General features: G+C 37.9%; 1 protein-coding gene across 6 annotated transcripts in view; it reads left to right on the forward strand.

Annotated features, from left to right (window-relative positions):
* Nucleotides 1–26,114, forward strand: part of LOC134675157 (ABC transporter G family member 20-like) — an 84,028-nt gene that overhangs the window by 50,969 nt on the left and 6,945 nt on the right. Inside the window, exons 1-11 of one of the 6 annotated variants that reach the window (XM_063533336.1) lie at nucleotides 1,732–1,864; nucleotides 3,350–3,434; nucleotides 3,576–3,650; nucleotides 5,286–5,548; nucleotides 21,819–21,909; nucleotides 23,416–23,554; nucleotides 24,062–24,171; nucleotides 24,473–24,576; nucleotides 24,929–25,050; nucleotides 25,367–25,491; nucleotides 25,907–26,081. In XM_063533336.1, the coding sequence (XP_063389406.1) occupies nucleotides 1,842–1,864; nucleotides 3,350–3,434; nucleotides 3,576–3,650; nucleotides 5,286–5,548; nucleotides 21,819–21,909; nucleotides 23,416–23,554; nucleotides 24,062–24,171; nucleotides 24,473–24,576; nucleotides 24,929–25,050; nucleotides 25,367–25,491; nucleotides 25,907–26,081 (1,312 nt within the window). In that variant the 5' untranslated portion in view covers nucleotides 1,732–1,841. Of the gene's footprint in view, nucleotides 1–781; nucleotides 1,069–1,731; nucleotides 1,865–1,888; nucleotides 1,998–3,349; nucleotides 3,510–3,575; nucleotides 3,651–3,695; nucleotides 3,792–5,285; nucleotides 5,549–5,626; nucleotides 5,786–21,818; nucleotides 21,910–23,415; nucleotides 23,555–24,061; nucleotides 24,172–24,472; nucleotides 24,577–24,928; nucleotides 25,051–25,366; nucleotides 25,492–25,906; nucleotides 26,082–26,114 lie in introns of those variants that run through there. The other 5 variants (XM_063533334.1, XM_063533333.1, XM_063533335.1 and 2 more) reach the window with 5 other exon arrangements.

The raw sequence follows: 26,114 nt of genomic DNA on the forward strand, positions 1-26,114 counted from the left end.
TTGTAGACGCCGACGCTCGAAAGACGCCAGATGTGGGGGGGCCCTAATCTACTAACTGTAATATTCTTACCGGATTCTTCAAACGGTGCAAATTCTACGGGTATGCTATGCTCGCGCTAATCGCATATGAAATAAGATAGCAATTAGCTTCACGTCTCTCCTATGGACATACCCAAAATTCATCATCATCAAACGATGTTAAAAATAATAGAATTAGCCTCTTGTCGCACACTGCTGAGCATGTAGGCCTCTCTGTGTACGCCACTTATCCCGGTCTTGGCGAGACTCATCCAGAAATGCCCCGAGATCTTCCGAATGTCGTCTACCCAACGAGCTCACGAACTCCAGGCGCTTCTTTCATCCGAAAGTGGCCACCAATCCGTTAACATTTTGATCCCCCTGCCGTCATCACTCTGCCTACCAACATACCTAAAGAAGTATTAGTTATTCTGTGCCTAAAGTTAAAAGCTATAAAAAAAAATCTAGAACCCTTATCCGCAAAAAGGGATATTCTATTAACCTTTACGTCATAGGCAAAAATCGGATAAACAATGTGACAAAATATTACCCAGATTACGCTCCAGGCAACGATGCAGATGGCCGAAGATCGAGAGGCCTGGAGAGCAGTGGTAGGAAGAATAACCCATAGGAGTCACGTCCCTCAGACATGAGGTCACCACCACGAAGAAGAAGAAATGTGACATCTGACATACTATTATTGTACCTATTGTTAAAATATTTCATTCTTTCTATCATAACACGTTTTTGTTATTGTCCTCAGGTATCCCAAACATGCGTCACTAAGCACACAAAATGGCGGGGCGGGAGCTCGCGGTGGTCGTGTCCCGGGCGTACAAGTACTATGGGCGAGAGGACAAACCCGACTACAAGCCAGTGCTGCGGCACTTTAACATGACCGTGGAGCGAGGCATCATGTAAGTGACACACATTATGGCGGGAGCTCGCGGTGGTCGTGTCCCGGGCGTACAAGTACTATGGCAGGGAGGACAAACCCGACTACAAGCCAGTGCTGCGGCACTTTAACATGACCGTGGAGCGAGGCATCATGTAAGTGACACACATTATGGCGGGAGCTCGCGGTGGTCGTGTCCCGGGCGTACAAGTACTATGGCGGGAGGACAAACCCGACTACAAGCCAATGCTGCGGCACTTTAACATGACCGTGGAGCGAGGCATCATGTAAGTAACAAACAATATGGTGGAAGCTCGCGGTGGTCGTGTCCCGGGCGTACAAGTACTAAGGGCGCGAGGACAAACCCGACTACAAGCCAGTGCTGCAGCACTTTAACATGACCGTGGAGCGAGGCATCATGTAAGTAACAAACAATATGGCGGGGGCTCGCGGTGGTCGTGTCCCGGGCGTACAAGTACTATGGGCGGGAGGACAAACCCGACTACAAGCCAGTGCTGCGGCACTTTAACATGATCGTGGAGCGAGGCATCATGTAAGTAACAAACAATATGGCGGGGGCTCGCGGTGGTCGTGTCCCGGGCGTACAAGTACTATGGGCGGGAGGACAAACCCGACTACAAGCCAGTGCTGCGGCACTTTAACATGACCGTGGAGCGAGGCATCATGTAAGTAACAAACAATATGGCGGGGGCTCGCGGTGGTCGTGTCCCGGGCGTACAATTACTATGGGCGGGAGGACAAACCCGACTACAAGCCAGTGCTGCGGCACTTTACATGACCGTGGAGCGAGGCATCATGTAAGTAACAAACAATATGGCGGGGGCTCGCGGTGGTCGTGTCCCGGGCGTACAAGTACTATGGGCGGGAGGACAAACCCGACTACAAGCCAGTGCTGCGGCACTTTAACATGACCGTGGAGCGAGGCATCATGTAAGTGACAAACAATATGGTGGAAGCTCGGGGTGGTCGTGTCCCGGGCGTACAAGTACTATGGGCGGGAGGACAAACCCGACTACAAGCCAGTGCTGCGTCACTTTAACATGACCGTGGAACGAGGCATCATGTAATGCAAGTAACAAACAATATGGCGGGTGAGAACTCTTGGTGGCGGGTGAACCAAAATCAGGGCACTGCCTACATTTTCTCGAAGTGTTTCGACTTTCGTCTTTTTAAACCCTCATAGATTCAGTTGGAATACCTCCTGCTCTCTTAAGAGCTCAAATTTTTAAGAATAACAATAATATTTATTTGAAAAGAACCTTGTTACCAAATATCAATAGGTATCCTGTGGCCCCACACTAGGCTAAGGAGCGGACATCTTTTAGGACATGATAACTTGAAAATACGAGACCAAAAAATTTTGGTACTCAAAATTCGTAAAATCCGACACAACAACCAGATAAATATCACGACGATATTTTATTTAGGTACACACCGTTTTTTGCACACAAAAGTACAGTTAGGATAGGAAGTAACTTATTAGCACCACGTGTTTGGTGTAGGCACCGTTATTTCTATTCGCAGTAAACGGAACACAGTCAATCAATGACAGTTGACAAATTGAGTCCTATGAATTGATGAATGTACTAGTGACCCGCCCCGGCTTCGCACTACACTATGTTCATTATACAGTTCGTTTTTAGGGTTCTGTACCCAAAGGGTAAAACGGGACCCTATTACTAAGACTTCGCTGTCCGTCCGTCCGTCCGTCCGTCCGTCTGTCCGTCTGTCTGTCTGTACTCAGGCTGTATCTCACGAACCGTGATAGCTAGACAGTTGAAATTTTCACAGATGATGTATTTCTGTTGCCGGTATAACAAATACTAAAAACAGAATAAAATAAAGATTTAAATGGGGCTCCCATACAACAAACGTGATTTTTGACCTAAGTTAAGCAACGTCGGGCGGGGTCAGTACTTGGATGGGTGACCGTTTTTTTCTTTGCCTTTTTTTGCATTATGGTACGGAACCCTTCGTGCCTGCCTGCCTGCTTCCATTCACTACCACTATGTGGCTGGCGTTCTCACGTGCCCTCAATGTGCGCGGGGGTTCACCTCAAAGATCGGCTACGTCAGCCATATTCGGGCGCACGAGCGCCGAACTAACTAGGAGTCGTAGTGGTCGCCTTGGTCGAAACCGGCCGGAAGGATCATCAACAACAAAGACTAAAACAAAATAAAATAAAATAAATATTTACTTAAGTGGGTTAAGCTCCCATACAACAAAGGTGATTTTTTTTTGCGTAATGGTACGGGACCCTTCGTGCGCCATTCCGACTCGCACTTGGCCGATTTTTTAAATATCTATCGTTAAATTAAAATAATTTCAATTATTTAGCAGTGGATGAGCACGTTGATGGGCTTTTAATTTGTTTATAATTCTATGACAATACTGAACTAAACCTTTTCTTTCCAGATACGGCCTCCTTGGTCCATCAGGATGCGGAAAGACCACACTGCTCTCCTGCATCGTTGGCAGAAGACAGCTGGACAGCGGCGAGGTGTGGGTTCTGGGTGGAAGACCTGGGGAGAAGGGGAGCGGCGTGCCTGGACCCAGGGTTGGGTACATGCCACAGGTGAGAACTAGGACCGACTACACGCTGAGGGTGTTTTAGCTTCGAAGACAGCTGGACAGTGGCGAGGTGTGGGTCCTGGGTGGAAGACCTGGGGAGAAGGGGAGCGGCGTACCTGGACCCAGGGTTGGGTACATGCCACAGGTGAGAACTAGGACCGACTACACGCTGAGGGTGTTTTAGCTTCGAAGACAGCTGGACAGTGGCGAGGCGTGGGTTCTGGGTGGCAGACCTGGGGAGAAGAGGAGCGGCGTGCCTGGACCCAGGGTTGGGTACATGCCACAGGTGAGAACTAATACCATCTACACAGTGAGGGGTTCCAGCATCGATCGTGCCAGTACGTACACTTCAACTCATTTGTGGTGCGCGTGCCGCGACCGCCAGGGGACCATCGAGTGCGCCAACTTCTGGCCGAAGGGTGTTTCGGAGGGGCAAATTGCCAAATCCGACACAAGCACAACACCAGACGATTTAACGGAACCACGCCGTTATGTCGACTAAAAAATGTTTAGTTTTTTTTTTAACTTTATAAAATACATATTGTTATATTTTCTATTATTGACGATTTAAAAAGAAAACTTTAATTAATGACTATGCCATTCATCAATGCGATCATTAATAAGCTATTTCTGAACTCAATAGATAAACTTAGGTATGGGAAGACACTTTCTTTAATTAATTCCGACGGAAACAATTCAAAACAATTTGTAGCTGATGACCTTTAATATTATACGTAATCTCTACATATATAAGTATTTACAGAGAGAACTAGTTTAATTTTGCACCTTATTACATAATAATAAGGTGTACAATTGCGTAATATTTGAAGCTTCGATAGACGGACATGATTTGTAAGTAGGTAGTTAGGAAATAGGAAGATGCGACATGCAACAGACAGCGATTCTATTCCGGTGAATTAGAGACAGCAATATTACATGATAATACTTAAGTAGTTTGGTTTTTACAAGAGTCAAGCGTACAGTCGCCATCAGGGGCCTGTTTCTCAAAAGCTTGTAACATCAAAATGGACAAATGATTTTATTATTTTGATATCATTTTGACCCATGTTCATTCACTTATATCCATGTGTTAAAATTGTTAAATAATATGAAACGGTGTCACGCCATCTAGCCGAGAATAGGCCAAAGGTGTGTGCGCCATCTATGCGAGAATGACATTTTCTTGATTTCCGAGGCATGTTTTTTTCTTAGACTTTATTCATCTTATACGAAGTTACATGTCTTTGGTAACATGTAATACAAGTGGATAACACTTTTTGAGATTTTGTTAGAAAGAGACTTCCACTTGTATTACAAGTTACAAGCTATTGAGAAACGGGCCCTAGATATATCGGAGCGGTCAAGGTTCTCACAAATATCTGAACACACCTGTCAAGGCGCCAGAGTGCGTGGTCAGATATTTTTGGGCTTCTGAATACTCTTACTTTTGGGCTTCTGAAAAATGGAGGTGTCTTTCTGTCTTATAGTAATTTGATTTATGCAACTCATCTCAAAACTGAAGAAACTGTGTCGGTAATTAGAGTTTTAAGACTCGTTTTTGTTTATTATAATTTTTTTGTGTTCCTTGCCCTTCCTGAGCATAAGAAATTCTGAAAATACAATTGTATCTCTCTCTGTCAGCCCAGTAATGCATGATGCAGTAGTGATGATGATGATGATGTTCTTTTTATAACCAGCTACGATGGGACGTAAATAAATGTATTCTATTCTATTCTACAATTTTCGTAGCTTAAATCTTAACCACAACATTTAATTTCAGGACATAGCTCTAGTCGGGGAGCTAACGGTGCGCGACGCGATCTACTACTTCGGGCGGATCTACGGCATGAAGATGAAGAAGCTTAGCGATCGATTCGAGTTCTTGAGCAACCTTCTAGACCTGCCGCCGGCTGGGAGACTGATCAAGCAGTTGTCTGGAGGACAGCAGAGGAGGGTGTCGCTGGCTGCAGCGCTAGTGCATGAGCCTGAGCTGCTTATCCTGGATGAACCTACGGTTGGACTTGATCCAGTACTTAGAGAACGGTAAGTCCTTTTAAAAACAAGTTACAAGGTATTGAAGTGCCTCTAAAGTGAGCTGTAGCTCTAGGATAAGGTGTTCCTGAGCAATCTTCTAGACCTGCCGCCGGCTGGGAGACTGATCAAGCAGTTGTCTGGAGGACAGCAGAGGAGAGTATCGCTGGCAGCTGCATTGGTGTATAAGCCTGAGCTGCTTATCCTGGATGAACCTACGGTAGGACTTGATCCAGTACTTAGAGAACGGTAAGTACTTTTAAGCACAAGTTACGAGGTATTTGAAGTGCCTATACAATGCGCTGTTCCATTAGGATGAGGTGTTCCTGAGTAATCTTCTAGATCTGCCGCCGGCTGGGAGACTGATCAAGCAGTTGTCTGGAGGACAGCAGAGGAGAGTGTATCTGGCTGCTGCATTGGTGCATGAACCAGAGCTGCTTATCCTGGATTAACCTACGGTTGGACTTGATCCAGTACTTAGAGAACGGTAAGTCTTTTAAGTATTAAAGTATGTATTTAAAGTGCCTCTAGAGTCAGCTGTATCTCTAGGATGAGATGTTTCGGTGTAATAACAGTCTGGAAATGATTTAAACTGGTATCACAAGTAAAGCAGGTACCAGTGGCGCAGCATCCATAGAACTCGATTTCCACCTGAGCACTTTTCCTTCTGCTCATGAACAAATTAGCTTCGGGTTGTAGGTATTCAATTCACTTGTTATACTCGGTAACACGGTAAACAACGAATTGTCATCTTATTAACCATTGATTAGGTACTTAGCGTTGAAGAAATAATTTGTAAGACTCATCGTCTTCCTCGCGTTGTCCCGACATTTTGGCATGGCTCATGGAAGCCTGAGGTCCGCTTGGCAACTAATCCGAAGAATTGGCGTAGGCGCCAGTTTTTACGAAAGCGACTGCCATCTGACCTTCCAACCCTTCTGGGTAAACTAGTTATTGGCATTACTCCGGTTTCCTCACGATGTTTTCCTTCACCAAAAGCGACTGGTAAATATCAAATGATATGTCGCACATAAGTTCCGAAAAACTCATTCGTACGAGCCGGGGTTTGAAATAATTGGTAAGACTATAAATTTTAAATAAGTAATAGTTAATCTTTTATTTCCACGTTTAATCTTCTGCAAAGGATTCACTACGGTATTTATCCAGATGAACAAACGAGCATGTCAAGGTGTTTCCGATTTCCACAAAACATCGTCGATTGAAAGTTTACTCAGTTCTCAACATTACGTGACTTGACTCTTGACCGTATTTTATATAAATATTAAATACAAGGATTTTAAAAGACGAATTACTAGTTATTTAAAAACATGCGTTGTTAAATACGAGTAGCCCTGTTCTACCAGAACGATGTTCTTTAATAAAGATGACCACATCATCGGCAGTTCCACTACCTCAAATGGTACTGTTTTGGATGAAAAGGCTTGGTTTGGTGATGAAATACTAAAATTGCTATATGCCTAAAAGATTTAAGAAGTTCCCTAGATTCCTCACGGATCCCATCATCAAAAGACTATAGGTATACATTCACACAAAAAAATAATTTTCCAAATCGGTTCAGAAATTACGGAGTTTTGAGGTACCATATATACAAAAAAATACGGTAAAATTGATAACCTCCTCCTTTTTTGAAGTCGGCTAAAAATGACTGTCACGTTCCCTACCACTAATTGTCACGGTGATCAACTTTTGATAGCCATTTGTCATGTTTAAAAATGCCACTCACACGCATGACAGGAGCTAGCTAATTGTAAATGCTACTTTATTTAACCATAAAGTTATATTTACTTTATATTTTGTCGACGGACGCCATTTATGAGTTAATTGGTATAGGACGCAGTGAAGAGTTGTTGAAGTTTAAAGGGTTAACATTGGCTAAACTTCTTATTATCTCCTTTGACTTCTTGGTCCTTTGATCAACATACAATTTATACACAGCCCTGTCCCACTTAAACTTGTGTGTTTAAACAAACCTTCGCGGAAGGATCTTAATTGATTGTCAATGTCAAAACGAGGACCTTAAATAAAAACAAAATAATCATGTCAGTTAAATAATTCCTTAGTTTCTGTCTTCCTTCTTTTAGCGCTAAGAACTAGTTTATATCATCTAAGTTTCCAACTGCGAAAAGAGTGATTATGCTACATATTATGGACCCTTTTGTGGCCTTTTCAATACTATTAATGTCCATCAAGTGAGTCTCTATAATGAATTAAACAAAAGTCTGGTGATAGTTTTGTAACTTGGCGCCTGTTCCACTACCCTGATATCTGACACTATTTTCTGTACATTTGACGTCGGCAACTAAGGATAGTACGTAGCGTGTAGCGTCAATACAACATTGACTTGTTGGACCAGCAATGTAAGGTAAATTGTCATTATGGTGACAATAGTACAGTAAAGGGCCAAAAAGAATGCACATCGGCAATCATCGCATTTCCGAATACAAACGAATGCTCATTTCCATGTACATCAATTATTAGGTTAGTCGTTTATCAGAATTTGAATTTAGAACTAAATACTTTATTGTTGTTTTGTTTTGATTTCACGTGAAATATATAGAGCTGTAAAACACGATGTAACTATTTTTAATTATTGCTATATTCTTGTTAGGGAAAAATAATCTTCATAAATATATATTTTATATAAGATCGACAAAAAGTGTAATATTGTAATGACAAATCTCTGTTGAACCTTCTTAAAATAAAATTTTTAAATTGGTTGGCTTCAGATAAAAAATATTTATAAACATTGTGGATAATTTAGCGTGACTGGTAGAGTAACGGCTTACCTTTTTTCCCTATAGATGCCATAGTACAAATTTAATTTTATAGGGGTTTTAGCAGCTCTATATATATATTGACTTAGATAGGCGACTGCACTCTCTCGCATTTGAACCATGACTGACAAAACAAACGTCATGGTGTGTGCGACACAGATATCGCTATACGAAGTCGAAATTAGCCGATTGCCTCTTTCTAAAGCTCGATGTGCATTCTTTTTGGCCCTTTACTGTACCTATTTGACTGTATTTAAAATAAATGATTTCACTCCATGCATGAATATTAATAGGGAAACGTAGACAGCAGTTATTTTAAAACTTCTTCTTCCTCGATTCCTCATGACCGAGGGTCGCTTTTAAGACACAATTTCTATTTTATAAATCGTATAGAAATATAAAGAGTACGTAACTTGACCGTGCGTGACGTCATTGTGTAATGTTTCATATAAATTACATAGTGGCAAATCGTTTTGACAGTTCGAAAAAAGTAACTGATTTAACTTGATAGTCAAGGATTTGGCATACCTAATAACATCTTTTTTATACGAATGCAAAAAGATTTCCACGTTCCTCATTGTAAAAAAATGTTTTGTGAGCCAAGTATGTCTAACAAAGTAATGCAATGAATCACCAATAGACGTTGCAATTATATTGTGTGTCATTTTGCATTGCGTCCTATAAAAGGCAATTAGCTGAAATACCTGGGGACACCTGCAAGAATGATCGTTGCCAATTGCACATTACCCAAGGCCGCCGTTTGGCAATGGCTATTTGGATGCACCGTTGGACATTGTTGAGCCAATAATTTTAGTATGTCGCCGGAATGTTGCAAATTGATTGATTTTGTATGTTTCAATGGTTGGCAATGGTGTCCCGGAACTCCTAGAAAATTTAACGAAATGCTAGAATAGTTCTTGGGTTCTCCTTGGCGCCCTTCTGGTACGGAACCCTAGCATCGTATACAAGTGAGGTTCGTCACGGTTGCGATGCTAATGTTGAATTAAAGTTGCTAAACACGGCTGCGCACAATGGCCGAGACTTTGTGGCTGCGTACAGTGAACAGCAAAAGAACCTGTTGTTGACTCTGTTCACCCAGCTCAGATCACCTTAGTGTTCAAAATTATCTGTACATTCTTCTGCTCAGTAATGGATTAAGATCGAAGTCGGCAAACCGCGTCACCGAGCCGCATGGAGGAACAATTGTGGCTCTTCAACACACCCGAAACTTTCTTTCTGACACTCTGACACTTGCTTTTACGAAATCGACTTCACAGGATTAATCCTCATTAGTTCTTGGATTGGTGTTAGTCGGCAAATCCGCGTAGGGTAAAGGCACCAGTAGTCAGCCTTATAACGACTTTTTTAAGTTTGAACGTTCGGCATTTCTACAGGATTAGTCGGATAATTAAACAAATGACATAGTTAGATCAATTGTTTATCATAATTTTAAAACAAAATATTAAAAAAAATAACAATCCTCTTTATAGTATCTCTAATTAAGTTTAAACAAAAACTGGCACTTCTCTCCAATAGTCAGCCTCCAAAATCCAGTAAGCAGCCTCTGTGTACCCAGTACTCAGCCTTTATAATATTCATAATAATTTGATCAAAATCACTTATATTTATATCATAACTAACAATATGACTATCATTATTTTTTCTTATGAGTACATACAATTCTTATCACACGAAATTTGTTAGTTAAGTACTATGTATTTAACTAAAAAAGTTGTCAAGCAGACCCCAGGCTCCCATGAGCCGTGGCTAAAATGCCGGGATAACGCGAGGAAGAAGAAGGTACCTATTCGGTAAAAAATAATGAAACGATTCTGCATATGCAGATGTAATTATCATTAATAAACAAAGTCGTATACCTACCAGGAAAAAGCAAAACGATAGTTATGTATAGTTAACGTCATAAATATGTATACACTTTTGAACCTTATTTCAATGAGATAGGGTTTAAAAATGTGGACATATTTTTGGCGGCGACGTACCAAGCAACGTCAATGGCTGAGTATTAGATCCGCGAAGTGAAGTGAAGAAGTTCCAGTGGTCAGCCGCATTATAACGTAATTTCAAATGCGGCTGACTACTGGATTTTACTTAAAATTGACTAGGGCATGCCTAACTAAATTTGAAAATGTAAATTTAACGGTCCTAACGGTCGCATTGGCTCGAAAATAATAAAATAAACGAATAACCCAAAGGTCAGCCGTGGGGGGCTGAACACTGGATTTTTTGGAAAAAAGTGTTATCCAGTGGCCAGCCCCCTCAATTTATAAGTGAAATATTGATATTTTCATCAAAACATGATCCAATTTAATAGATAAACTAATAAACAAAGCAATCATTAACAAAAGTAATAACTTATAACATTAAAACAATTTTTTTCTTGCCTGTTAAGAGAACACCACGTGCAGTACAAAATATGGCGGACATGACACTTTTACACTCGCCTACAAACAGCACCTGTATGAACGAGTATATTTCTTCCCCCCGTTCCCTCACCGCACCTGTCGAGTGACGTATTAACCAATAAGGAATCAAAGCTCCTATTTGAGTACTCGCGATTTGTTTAAACGAATATACCAGATATTTATGACCAATAAACGACTCAAAAGGCTGACCACTGGTCCCTGGCTGGCCACTGGTGCTGTTACCATATTTTACTTTTTTTTTCGCATTTTTTACGAATGTTTTCTTCACCAAAAACGTTACTTTGTATCTGACGATACAAGAAGAACCAAGCCAACCGAATCCTACACGCGACGAGCATTGCTTTTAATTACTCGCTCAGAATCACAATTAACTAATTGTAATGTCTAAGATATCGTAAGTGACCTTGAAATATCATCACGGTCTGATTCGCTTTTATGTAAAGCCTTGCTAGACTATGATTTTTACGAACTGCTACAAAATATGATTTTGAATGATACCTATAAATATTTAATAACATTCATTTTGAATCGATTTGCTCTGATTTTGTTTGAATATTTTACAGTTAGTATTTTTCTTATGTTGGTGTGGTGATACATTTTGTGTTTCACTCGGTGGCAAAATTTGTTTAACCCTCGTCCCTTGAAGCCCTCGCCACGCTCAAGATTCCATTTATCGAACCATTCGCTATGCTCGTGGTTCAATTTTGGAATCTTTTGCTTGCCTGGGTATCAATACATATTAGCACGAAACGAAAGGTTAAACAAGAACTTTGCCCCCTTGTAAAACAAATAACTATTACCTAATGACTTCATTAAGACTGCGTCGTGCAAAATCAGCGAAAAAGGCAGTCACCGTTTAGTCGCTAGCGTCCACATCGCTTGATAAAAAAAATTATAATAAATATCATTATTATCCCAAAGAGTGTGTCTACAACGAATCACCCTTAAAAATTTGAAATCTTTTACAATATAATAAATACACTCATGCAAAGTTGTACCTAAAACGTGATGAACGAGTGTCAGCGTTTAGTAAAATTTGTATAAAAAAATCGATGCTCATGCTACAAAATCGAGTGATTTCGAAAGCCAGATAACTAGACTACAACGAATCAGGCTTTTCCTATTTTTCCTCTTAAAGGCTACAGAGAAATTCAATCATAAACGTAAACTTTCGTAAAATTTCCATACATCCGCCATATCTGTCAAATTCTCCTTCTCCTCAGATGCCCGCTGTGGGCCGTTGGAAGCGGACGCGTACATGATTTTTCCAAATTGACAGTTCAATTTGGCATATATATTGACAGAAATTCATGTCCGTATACGAATGATGATACCAGTGAAAAACTGTGTTCAAAATAAATAGGGTAAATGAATAATGTCACACGGAGATCCAGAGTCATTAAAATTTTGATTTGTTTTTATTCATAAGTCATAATACTTTAAAAATATAACAAATTATTTAAAATATATACGAACACAACCAAATCAGCGTAATTAGTTTCTTCCTAATTCACTAAAAATTAAAAAAGTTTGAAGATTTGTTTTATCTTATTGGAATAAATTTTCATTGTGCTGGCATTCATATTACGTCATTTTAAAAACATATATGACATAATGTCAATATATTAGATAGACAATTTATCAACAAATTTCTTCACATTTTAACGTAAACAATATAAATTATTAAAATTTTATTTATGAAGACGAAGCAATGTTGTTCACATAATATCAGCAATAAAATTTTTAGTTTCAACCAGTTTTGTTGCTATTCTGAGAGCTATCACGTGCTTTGAAAGTTAATTCAATGATATATCATCAAGAAATTGAAACCAAGACTCGACCTGCAGTCTCAGCGTTTTTGTGGCTATATTATCAGTTGAAAGAACGATATTTCCATCGCAGTGGTATGGTTTACGAGTACCTATATTGGTTTCATGTGACGATGTTTATATAAATGTATCTATCAAATAACAACGTGCTTTTATTTCATTGATATTCGGTGCAAAACGATAACTCGGTAACGAAAAATAATTACTTATCAGAAATGCCTTAAAGTTTTTTCAGTGAACGTTTATTTATAGGTATTTATGAGGTCTTATGTCTTATCAGCGTGGCTTTGGCCTTTGGACATTTTTGTAATGCTTTGTAATAAGGTAGGTGAGGTATCTATATCCCTCATTTAATAACCTTTTTTTGAATGAATTACAATTTAATTATTTAAATAAATAAGTGGTCTACAAACATACATATCCGCTCGGTCCGATAAAATAATTTAAGTGCCCTACATAATAGGTATATTTAAGATTAACAATCAGTAAACATCATTAATTACGCTCAAATGCTTGTTTCAGTACAAATTGGCTGAAATACTTCCGACATAAAACCTAAAGGTAAAAGTACAATTTGCTAAGTAAACTGTCAATCTACATTAAGCGGGCCACAGACCATCAGTTTTAACTGCACAGTTTTAACTGTTCAGTCAAACTGTTCAGTTAAAACGTACGTGTGTAGGCAAATCTTGAACTGTGCAGTTGAACTGACGATCGAATCGAAATTTCATTAGATGAATGACAATGTCAACTGTCACGAATAAATATTGTTCCCGTAAATAATAAATGTTTTAATTATATAAATAGTCAAATAGTGTTTACAACATCACCAAAAATAATAATTAAACACCTGGGAAGTATACCAGCGTTTTTACCAACGCAATAAACCGCAAACAGTGTCCTAAATGCGCGAGTGAAATTTTTAAAATTTTCCTGTCACCATGTCGAAAGATGACTCCACGAAACCTCCAGACCTGCGTACCGACGTAGCAACGTCCAGCACAGCGGATGTATGCGCCAAATGCCACGAGACACTACCGAAACGGGATCGTCTCACATGCTGTGCCTGTGAGCGTACTTACGACCTTCCCTGTGCCAATGTATATCATGGATTATTTGATTTAATGTCAACTGAAAGAAAATTAAATTGGACCTGCAAACTTTGTCGCAATGCTCCAAAAACAGGTAAAACGAGCACGCCAATTAAAAACACATTGCAAAATTACGTGTCAATGGACGATTGGCACCAACTTCCAGACACAGACTCGGATGACTCCAATGTAACAATACGGAATAAAGGTCACACATTACACAGCCTCGACGACAGTTTGTTAATAATCTCCCGTAAAGATCCGGATCTAAGTCTAAAAAAGAACAATGAAGTACTCTCTGATATCATACTTACCGAATTAAGAAGCTTCAGATCTCAAATGACCCTGCAGCTTGAACAACAAGAGCAACGATTTACCAACCTAGCTGATAAAATAGAAACTAATATATCTAACCTCTTTCAAAAATATGCTACATTAAAAACGGAATTAAATAACATAAAACTATCAGTTGACGCTACAAATATTCAAACAGATAACATCTTAAGAAAATCTAACTCAAATTTCCAACGTATTGACGAAACAAACAAGAAAATCTTAACCCTTGAACATGAAATGGCGTCCTTAAAACTTCAAACTCAATTATTGGAAAATAAATTAAAATCCTCAGGCTCGGACCGAATAGTGCCTTCGAATAAAACCGAACAACCCAGCAACAATAACTATGTAAGAGACAGCCCAAATCATAATTTCACTGGACCAAGTCATACTGAATACGTGAGGAGGCTGGTTCTCTATGGCTTAAACGAACATGACCGTGAATCCGAACCCATACTGATAGATCAAGTACTAAATCTGTTCTATGACATCTACAACATCGACTTAACTGGGCAAATCGAGGAGATCTGGCGAATAGGGCGTAGAGGCTTCAGGCGCCCTATTGTCATAGAACTTCTAAGTAAGAGAATGACGAAGTATATTATAGAAAACGCCTCATACCTTAAATACACAGGACTCTTTGTGTCAGAGTTTCTTGATCGTGACAGCCTTCGAACCAGAAAATTACTCAGAGAAAAACTACGAGAAGTTAGACAAACCGGACAAAGCGCAGTGATACGCAATAACAAATTATTTGTCAATGGGAAAGAGATGCCCCTCCAAGAAGTATACGCCGATAACGAAGATAGAAACAAGACTATACCCGCAACAACCTTAAACTCAGAAACGTTACCTATTATGCGCCTCATCGGAGATGAACCACAACAGACGTTATTGAGAAACCATCCGCCGACACCAAACACACAGCCAGCGTCATCTGTCAAAACTTTTCGCCCCTAAACCGACCCAATCTACAATATTATACCAAAACACGCGTAGTATTAGAAATAAAATTTACCAAATTGAGTCACTTATAGATGATAAGCCGTTTATCGAAGCCTTATGTATTTGTGAAACGTGGATTTCAATGTCTAAGTTAGATTTGTTAAAACTAGAAGGATACAACTTAGCGAGTTATTACTGTAGGACAAACCACGAAGGAGGTGGAGTTTGTATATTCCTAAAGGATACAATAGAATACTTAGAGTTAACAGATATTAATAAATTATCCATAGAATGTATTTTTGAAACTTGTGCAATCAAGATTCGTAAACTAGATTTAATATTGATTGTAATTTATTGGCCAAATAACTCACGAAGACCCGACTTATTTTTTGAACAATTAGATAAACTCCTTCAACTCGTTAACATAAAGTACAGTAAAAAAGACGTGATTATTGGTGGAGACTTAAATGTCGATGTATTAAAAACATCAATTCTATCTCAAAACTTGTTAAACCTATTCAGAAACGCAAACTTTCATCAACACGTAAAAGAACCGACTAGAATATCACAGAATTCAAAGACATGTATAGATATTCTATTCACGAACTTTGATATCAATAATATAGTTGTTGACGTCGTTGAGCTTGGCCTTTCGGACCATAGAGGAGTTTTAGTGACTACTCAAAACATAACAAATAAGACAAAATACTTACGTAATCAATACTCTTATATGACCCGTATTTATAACCAAAGAAACATATACAATTTCAAAACTGAATTACAAAATACAGACTTTACATCCATGATTAACCCTCAAAACACGATAATTGAAAATTTTGACCGATTTCATACTGAAGTTAAAAACCTACTTGATCGATGCATTCCAAAAATACAGTTTAAACCGAAACCTAAACCAAAAAGACAATGGTTAACTCGCGGCATCAAAATTTCATCTGAACACAAACGCCACCTAAAAATATTGATGACTCAAACTGACGACCCAGTTTTAAAAAAACATTCTAAAACATATGATAAAATTCTCAAACAATCTGTATATATCTCCAAAAAAATTAACAACATTAATAGAATAAACAAATCTAAAAACAAAGTAAAAACAGTTTGGCAAATCGTGAATGAACAAACAAATAAAACCAAGACAAAAAAAACCGAAAATATGAGCCTAAACATAAATGGTAGTATTACAAACGATCCGCAACTAGTAACGAATACTTTCAATACCTTTTTTGCCTCCGTAGGATCAACAACTAGTAATAGTATACCGCACGGCCGCCCTGTCATTAACCCAACCAGCAACACATTTTTCTTGTCGCCTGTAGATCCCTGCGAGACGTTCAAATGTATTAAACAGTTAAAGAATAAAACTAGTCATGGAATTGATGAAATTCCTCCCTCACTTGTCAAATTATGTGCCACTGAATTGACAAATCCTCTCACGGACCTAATAAACCAATCCTTTTCCTCAGGAATATTCCCAGAAAGCCTTAAAATCTCACTAATAAAACCGATATTTAAAAAGGGAGACCTTTCAGACACCCAAAATTATCGACCAATTGCTTTGCTCAATACCTTTTCGAAGATCTTTGAATCCATTATGACAAACCGACTTACATCCTTTTGCAACAAATTTAATGTGTTTGATGAACGACAATACGGATTTAGGAAACAAAGATCTACCACACTAACAGTATATAAATTTGTTCAAGAAGCGTTAAAATTAATTGATAATAAGAAATACGCGTTCGGGCTGCTCCTGGACATGAGTAAAGCATACGATCGAGTTCGACATGACATACTCCTAAACAAACTATACGGAATTGGTATTCGTGGCACCGCGCATAAATGGTTTACCTCTTACCTAATGAACCGCCAACAAATAGTCGAAATAGAATTCTATAATGACAATACTAAAACATTATCCAAAGTTCGGTCTTCCACAATTAACACAACTTGTTCTATCCCACAAGGTAGCGTGTTGGGCTGCATCTTATTTATACTATATATTAATGACTTACCAAAATTACTTAATACTAATATCAAATCCCTACTCTATGCAGATGATATTTCTATCATATTTCCCAGCGCGAACACCGCTGAAGTTACGAACACCTTAGACACAATATTTAATACAATTTTACCTTGGCTTGAAGATCATAATCTAATTATAAATAGTTATATAATGTATGAATGTTTAAATATCTTACTTTTTTTACGTATAATATGTTGCCACGCCCTAGTAGGGTCCATGCTGTACTGAATGAAACTTAAACACCTTTATAAACACCATGGATTGCATCGAATAAATGATTATGATTATGATTATGATTAGATAAAGTTTTAACTGAACAGTTTGACTGAACAGTTAAAACTGTGCAGTTAAAACTGATGGTCTGTGACCCGCTTTAATTATAATTAATAGATATACTCTTAGAAGTCAGCTTACTGAAGATTATGAACAACATATAAGTACTTTCTAAATAAAATACAATTTGTTTTTCCATGACTCATGTAGGCCGTATTTTACTATTCACCATTTTAAATTGAAGATGAAATTAATTCATGATAAAAGCTAATAAGGTAATATTTTCTGTTATTCTTGAACTTCTGTTCAAGTCAGTGTTCAACTGTCAGTGCAAGTAACAAGGCCCGGTTCCGAACCAACATGGTATGGTTTTTAGGGTTCCGTACCCAAAGGGTAAAACGGGACCCTATTACTAAGACTTCGCTGTCCGTCCGTCCGTCCGTCCGTCTATCTGTCACCAGGCTGTATCTCACGAACCGTGATAGCTAGACAGTTGAAATTTTCACAGATGATATATTTCTGTTGCCGCTATAACAACAAATACTAAAAACAGAATAAAATAAAGATTTAAATGGGGCTCCCATACAACAAACGTGATTTTAGACCAAAGTTATGCAACTTCGGGAGTGGTCAGTACTTGGATGGGTGACCGTTTTTTTTTGTTTTTTTTTTGCATTATGGTACGGAACCCTTCGTGCGCGAGTCCGACTCGCACTTGCCCGGTTTTTTTTATAAAACGTGTATTTTTCAAAAGCGCTGGAATATTTATATAACTATTTTGGTATATGAAGAAACATGAACAAATGAGAAATCTATATTGAATTGATTTGTTAATAATAACCTGATTAATAGAACTATTTCAGTTAAAATAAAGGTGGGCCTTATATGCTTCACCTGACCTTATTCGTCCACATTTAGATCCTATAGCTATATTTGGTCACTTTGGCCGTCACTATCTATTTGATGCCGATTGTACTAACAATTAAAATTACAGCTCATATGTACTTTTACCTGTACTGAAACTTAAGCATTTGAGCGTAATTAAAGATGTTCACTGATTATTAACATTACGTGTTAAAGAACCGTGTCCCGATGGTGCGTCCATTAATGAATCGCATACTAACGGATAGAGGTTTACGAGTACATTCACGGAAAAATGATTATAGGCAACCCAATACTAGTGGCTTAGTTGCCGTTTATAAATCGTTTGTGTCGAGCAAAATCAGCGGAAAAGGCAGTCACCGTTTAGTCGCTAGCGTTCACATCTCTTGATAAAAAAAATATAATAAATGTCATTATTATCCCAAAGAGTGTGTTTACAACGAATCACCCTTGAAAATCTGAAATCTTTTACAATATAATAAATACACTTATGCAAAGTTGTACCTAAAATGAGATGAACGAGTGTCAGCGTTTAGTAAAATTTATATAAAAAAATCGATGCTCAAGCTATAAAACCGAGTGATTTCGAAAGCCAGATAACTGGACTACAACGAATCAGGCTTTTCCTATTTTTCCTATTAAAGGCAACAGAGAAATTTAAGGTTAAAGTTAGGTGAGGAATATAAGGCCCGACGGGTAACAAGGCCCAGCATTCAAGAATAGTAGTTAAAATAACAATTAAATAGCTGTAAGCAGTACTGTAAAATACTGATAAGTGTTTGAGGCCTCCTCACTGAGGAGATTTTGTAATGTCATGACCGAACTGGACCAAACGTTGGAATGTTATGATAAGTCTTGTCATTCATGATAGTGTCGGGCCCGTATAAAGTAGTATGAACGACAGCCTTACTGCCATCCCAACTCTGTAGGTTTATAACATTAAAAATGTTTATCAGGTCGTTTTCGTGGGAGACTGTACATTTTCAAAAGTTACAACGATAACAAAAGGCAGTGGTATTAAAAGATGCAGGAGTTTGCGGAGCATCGTAAGGTAGGTAAGGTATTAACACAATTATCGTTACGAAACTCAAACTAAGCTTTTGCAATGTAGTACAATTTAAATCAATTCTAAAAGTGAAGTTTGTGGTATGTATATTCTTCTGAGAATAAATTGTCTTATACCTGGAATCGATTGTTTTAGTAAGTTAGGTAACAAACACTCTATATTACAATCTTGTACCTATTACAAATGCAAAGTATAGATCGTGTCATTCACGAAAACGCGTGCCTTGACTTATATTGACATGTTATTAAAGGTTAGATTTACCAAATCAGCGCGTCATCGTGGATCACATGAAACTATAAAACAAAATGCCAACAATCAAATCAATCTAGGCCTTAATTTACTATACAGGGTGGAAAGATAAGTCGGGCCCTGGAGGGAAATTACCTTAATTATACCTTATTTTTAAAAAGAAACAAAACTGCATTCAAAGATTTTCTAAAACTCGTTTGCCTCGCCCGGGACTCGAACCGACTAAAAATTCCAAAAAATAAAAACTCGCAAGTTTATTCTACTAGTCGATACAGTTAATGTTAATGATAACATTTCTCCAAGAAACATTAGGTCTTACACTCGTCTGTCGTACAAAATATCCATAAAATCTAATATTTAGTACTTAAGATTTCGTTTGACAAGCCAAATTGAATAAAAAAAGAAAAATACTTTTAATGCAGTTTTGTTTCTTATTAAAAATAAAGGAATGTCTCCTTTAAGTAAAATGAGCCAGCTTAAGGATTTAAGGCTCCCTCCAGGGCCCGACTTATCTTTCCACCCTGTATACCATTTTAAATTTAAGGCGTAATTAATTCCAGATAAAGGATAATAAGGCCTAAAGGGAAATTTTGTAGGCCTTATTACCCACGAACAATGTATGTGAACTGAATAGGATAAAAAGGAACTAGATTATAACATATTGTTCTCATGTTTAGCACAGTGTAATAAATAAATATTTTTTTATAACAAAAACGATCGTTATATGATAAGTACCTACAAGCTGAAATGTATGTACATTTTACCTGTGTGAAAATTGTATAATTGAGATAAATAAACTAAATTATACTTACTATATTCTCTGTTATTCTTGAACTTGTACTTGAGCTAAAAAGGCCCTCTGTCTGTGCGGGTGACAAGGCCCGGCCCCGGGCCTTATTGAACGTGAGATGAAATAGTAAATTTAATTATTTTTATATAGGTAATTATGAGTTCTTTGATTTCCCGATAAGCATCACTTACTGACTTACAAAAGTATAAATGTAGTACATATGTAGTACCTGAATTTTATTAGAGGTTTTTAAAGCCTTATTATCAATTAAGTTATAAGTGAAATATAATAAGCGTATTAGTTATAGGGCTTGTAATATTTTTTTACATTACAAGCCCTATAACTAAAGAGGGGATCATTTTAGATATAGTCCACTTTTTTCGAGTAAATTCGGACTATGTTTACAAACCGCATACCATCGCCCATGACCACACTGTTAACTGACAGTTCGTAAACCTTATTACAAAAGGCATAAGGTCCACCGATGGACAGTTAAGAGCATCGCCGTTTGTACCTATCTTAATACAAATAAAAGTCAACAACGAAAATAATTATACCTAATACGTCACATACCTATGACATGACATGAACAAACAAGGAAAGCTATATATAAAAAGTGATTTTTCTCTGTCTTCTCACAAAGGAAAGCTTTGACAGTTTAAATTCCTCAAAGAAGGTCCGTAGTTAACACTAAACTCGAAACAGCACCTTTAAAAAAACATTAGGGGTCACTGACCTGTCCCAGTAAATTGAGCTAGTGTGTGTGAGCTGCGTTTGTGTGTGAAATGGGGTAATTTGACAGAATCTGAAAATTTACCCTCCTCGACGCCCTCTTAATGGATATCGGGAAATTCCTGTGAGAATTTCATACTAGAGGCTATTCATAAATTACGTCATTTCAAATTAGGGGGAGGGGGGTCTGGACTTCGGATGATGGTAGCATGACGTAGGAGGAAACGGGGTCATTCAAAGCAGATTTTTGGATGATTTTAGGGGGAGGCGGGTCAAAAATCGTCAAAATGGATGACGTAATTTATGGACAGCCCCCTATTGTGAAGGATGCACGTGCAAATGATGGATTGCTGTAAATTATCTCGATTACTCGTTCTTCCATAATTATTAGTTATTACCTACAATGTAAGAGATTACCACTCTTGTCTCTTGAGACCTTTGACTTTCTCATACCTACGCCATGTTAGAAGTTATCTGGTCTACAAAGGTAGGTACAGTCTTGCATCCTTTTATGCACTTATTTTTTTGGCCACCCTGTATATTTATAATAGCAAGTAATCTCTACAACGTACGTAACTTTTAAAACAGGTCACTCAAGTAACTAATATTGGTCAAATTAAACTTGACATGTTCCGATTAATTAAAAGCCACCACCCGGCAGATAAAATGTCGAGCCAAATTCGACCAAAATTACGTGAGTGACCCGTTGTATTTTTTTATACCTATTTTAAATCTGCCAAGTAGTAGTAGGTTTCACATATTTTTCCACGCTCTTGATTTTCATATTTTTTGTCTCTTTGCAGAATATGGGAGTTTTTGTCAGAACTGGCGAGAGGGGGCACCACTGTCATCATCACAACGCACTACATCGATGAAACCAAGCAGGCGCACAAGGTAATTTAACTACCAATTTAAATATATAAGGTAAGATAAGGTAAGGTAAGGTAAGGTAAGGTAAGGTAAGGTAAGGTAAGGTAAGATAAGGTAATACTTACCTACCTAAGATCTAGTGAATAAATTGTTTATGTACCTTATTTGATATGTAATATATTATGTTTTATGGATACATATATGAATGGATGAATGGCGGGGCACGACTAACATAGTTTATTTTTGGCACACCTAAAATACAACTTAAGGAAAAACAAATGAGTAAAACGGGGTACCTAGGTCCTGCAGTGTCTTAATCATATTGTCAGATCTTTGCAAGATTCTAATCGAACATTACCTAAACAAATACGACAATACTTTCTAAAGCGTTGACCAATCAATCTGAGACTGCGCAAACGCTTGCAACAATACGTCTGTCGTCTATGTCAAGGTTGTGGAATAATGCAAATTATCTTAGAACATGCAACGGAACGAGATCAAAGTTTATTTCCGAGCTGTAAGACTATAAATATATAACACAGGACAAGGATGCTTTTTTACCGTTGAGAAAAGAACGAAGAAGTTTAAAGTGTCACTTAATGTTGAGCTTTTTTGGATCTTTGGAGTATTTACCATGAAATAGGTAAAGTTAGCGTTGTTCACAATTATTCCAAGTTTCAAATCGATAGCTTTTGTAGTTCTCGAGATATTTAGCAACGTGACAGACGGACGGAGTCGCACCATAAGGGTTCCTTTTGTACTTACCTACTTACCTTTTTGGTATGTAACGGTATCTTGAGAAGGCAATCCAGATGATAATATGATACCAATTTTGTTCCCATCTCTATCTGTCCCCATTACATTACGTTTGGGTGTAACAAATGCAATAAATAATATTGAACTGAAATTAGCATAAGGGTAACATTCCATTTCTGACCGCAGTTGTACTACTAGTACGAACGTGTCGGTTGTTATTGTCAATTTCCATAGTAAAAATGAATAATAGTGCTGCTGTCGTTGAAAATGGACTGTCAGCTTAATACTCACGTCGCGACCACAACAGAGATTTTGCCCCGTTACAAATATATTTTAATGAACTAACATTATATTCCACCTCTGAACTGCTATTTGCTTAGTTACTTGCAATGATTTTATCTCAATATAATTGCAAATTACTTCACCGTGTCTTTTGCAATGGTGATTAATATCTAAGATCCAAGTCGCAACGTCAATGATCAATTATATCAGCACGCGATGATCTTTTTTAACTTGTTGTTGTTACTAATTGTTTATAATCACGTTATTTCTGAACCAAGATTTCCATTATGGTATATTTCTAGAGTCTAGACAGAGTAATTGTCATTAGGATCACCATTCGTCTACGCACCCTCCTTTATCAAACATATGGCAGAAACTATATCTCAACGGCGGTACCGCTCACTAAGCACCATACTGGGCTGGCTGAGATGCAGGATCAGTAGCGCCGTTGTAAGCGCCACCAATTTACTTATCTATTTATCTTTCCAATAGATCGGTCTGCTCAGAGATGGCCAGTTACTAGCAGAAGAATCCCCAGAAGAACTGATGCGCAAGTTAGACTGTAATAACCTAGAAGAAGCGTTCCTGCAGCTTGCCATGAGGCATCATGAGCTGTCTCCCAGAAGATCAAGTAAGTACAAATTCGTCTTTTCGTGTCTATATTCCGTGTTTCATACACAGATGCTATCTAGTTTCGAGCAGTAGGTACAAATTATTATTTCACATCTGTTATAATGATAAGCGCTTACCTACTATGTTTGTGGACGCTTGAAACTACATATGCAACATTTGCCCTGCTAATCATTATATACCTAACTTGTCCAAAAAATTTCGACAGGGATAATTCTACAGGACGGTTGCAGAAGGCTTTTTTTGCTACTAAAATAGAGTAACGAGTCCGCTCTTTCTAGAGTCTACTACTGGTTGCACTTGCTTGACCGTAACTAGCTTGTTTTCTTTATAAGAGTATTGTAGTCTAATTTTATAGACGTTTCCTAGACTCAGAGTCTGACTCGGCCCTCCTCTTTAGAACCAATGTCATAGGAAGTAGTTTTTACGTTATTTTAAACTTCATGTTCTATGCTCATAGAATTTTCAGAGTTGACAGATCTTATTAAACAATAATTTGTTATTTCAGCTCTGACGACGTCTCCAGACGTGATCCCGGACAGCGTGGTGAACGCCGTGGAGAGCCGGGGACAGTTCGATTCCCGGGAGGACTTTAGTGTAGTCACCAGCAGCACTGATGTAAGTTCACATAATTACTTCATCATTATTATCAGCTTTGTATATACGAGTATATGACTGTTTTATGGCACAACAATGACAGTCGATTTTTTGCTCTCTTCTGCCAGTCAACTTCGGGGCATAGATCTCTTCCATGTCATACCAATGGATTCACTCTTCTCATAACTATATGTATGTCATTAACACAATATGAGGCAAGACACTTCGGATATCCTTCTACAATATTAAAGAGCATACGATTTTGCCCCTTTTTGTTAATAAAAAATAGAATAACTTCAAGCTTTATTTTGTTAAATTTCAGGTATTAACCAAAAAAGAGAAAGCCAAAGACTGTAGCGGTAAGTCGCGAGGGCGGTACAAGGCCGTCTTCATCAAGAGCCTACAACAATTCTCCAGGCATCCTGGGTGAGACATTTTGTTTCTTTTTCCTGTGATTGTGTTGTATTAATTACTTTAAATTAGCTTTCTAGGATTTCATCGTAAAGTTGAATTATCTTCTAAAGTTCTCATAAATTAATAATCAATATGAAAAATCGTTACTTTAACAAGCAGTTAGTACTTTTTGAACACTTCTCGAAGTTATTGCTTGCTGCCAAACGTGTGCCTTAAAGCAGAAACCAAATGGTATGTCAGTTATCTTTTTTTAATTCTTCTTGTTTCTTACACCAAATGTATTGTTGGCCCCGACCGGACTATTTGAATACCAAAAAGAAAAAATAGTTTTACAAAATATTCTAAAACACACTTATATTTTCAGCGGGCTGATATTCTCGGTTCTATTCCCTATTATCCAAGTAGTGGCGTTCTTCTCTGCTATAGGACACGACCCACGTGACCTGCACGTCGCCGTAGTCAACGACGAAGCACGGTTGTCGCCATGTAAGTCCCACTATTAATACACATTAAAGGCACAGTGTTGGTCCTAGATTACTACCTTGTGCAACTCCTTACTTTATTATAAAAAATATTTAATTATCTTTCAAAAGATATATAACTATGAGTTGCTAAATTAACTAGATTAGAATAAATTTTCGGGAAATTCAAATAAAATGAGAATTGCTACTTTTGTGTTAGTATAATGGGTATTGATCCCAATCGAAAACTTCATTGAAGTTGGTCAGTCTAAAAAATATTTTTTTGCGTTTTAATTAAAATGTTTCAAGATGTGTTAAATGTGTGTTCTATATATTTCCAGATGGTCTCAGTATTTGCCAAAATAGCAGCCTAAAGCCGATCGTACGATACGACAATGACACTTGCTCGCAATATATGCTAAGTTGTTGGTTAATTGAAGAAATGGCCAAATACAAAGTTTATGAGGTAATCAAGCTTTATAAGGATACTTTGTAAAATGTATAATTAGTGATGCAATTAAGAATATTTACTTACTTAGGTACTTATACTTTTAACGTGCTGTCAATTTGTAACTACTAAGCTTTATGGTTGATAAACACATATAAACTACAAGTAACCTAAGTGATACCTAGGTACTCGTAAGTTCACTGACGGAAAGGGTGAGCAACCAGAAATAAATAATTTCCTCGCTGTTCATTTATGACGACACGTTTGAAATAAATTTCATGACATCTTACTTTTCGACACAAAGCCTGTACAGTGTGTACAGACAATTCAATTATGACTAGAAATAAGTAATAGGAAAAGAGATTTGGTAAATCATGAAAATCCAAGACAAATTCAAGCTCAGCCGCCTCTCAAAGTTGAAATAACATTTCAGATACCATTTGACACAGTAGAAGAGGCCAAGGCAGAAGTAACTAACGGCAAGCTGTACGGGGCCGTGTACATTCCGCGGAACTTCAGTGAGGCCCTGGGTGAAAGGTTCCGCGAGGGTGATGTACCTGATAATATCGTGGATGAAAGTACAGTCAGCGTGTGGCTTGATATGACTAGTAAGTTTCCATTCAATTTATTTAAAGGTGTTA

This window comes from Cydia fagiglandana, chromosome 21 (assembly GCF_963556715.1).
Source record: "Cydia fagiglandana chromosome 21, ilCydFagi1.1, whole genome shotgun sequence".
Lineage (NCBI taxonomy): Eukaryota > Metazoa > Arthropoda > Insecta > Lepidoptera > Tortricidae > Cydia > Cydia fagiglandana.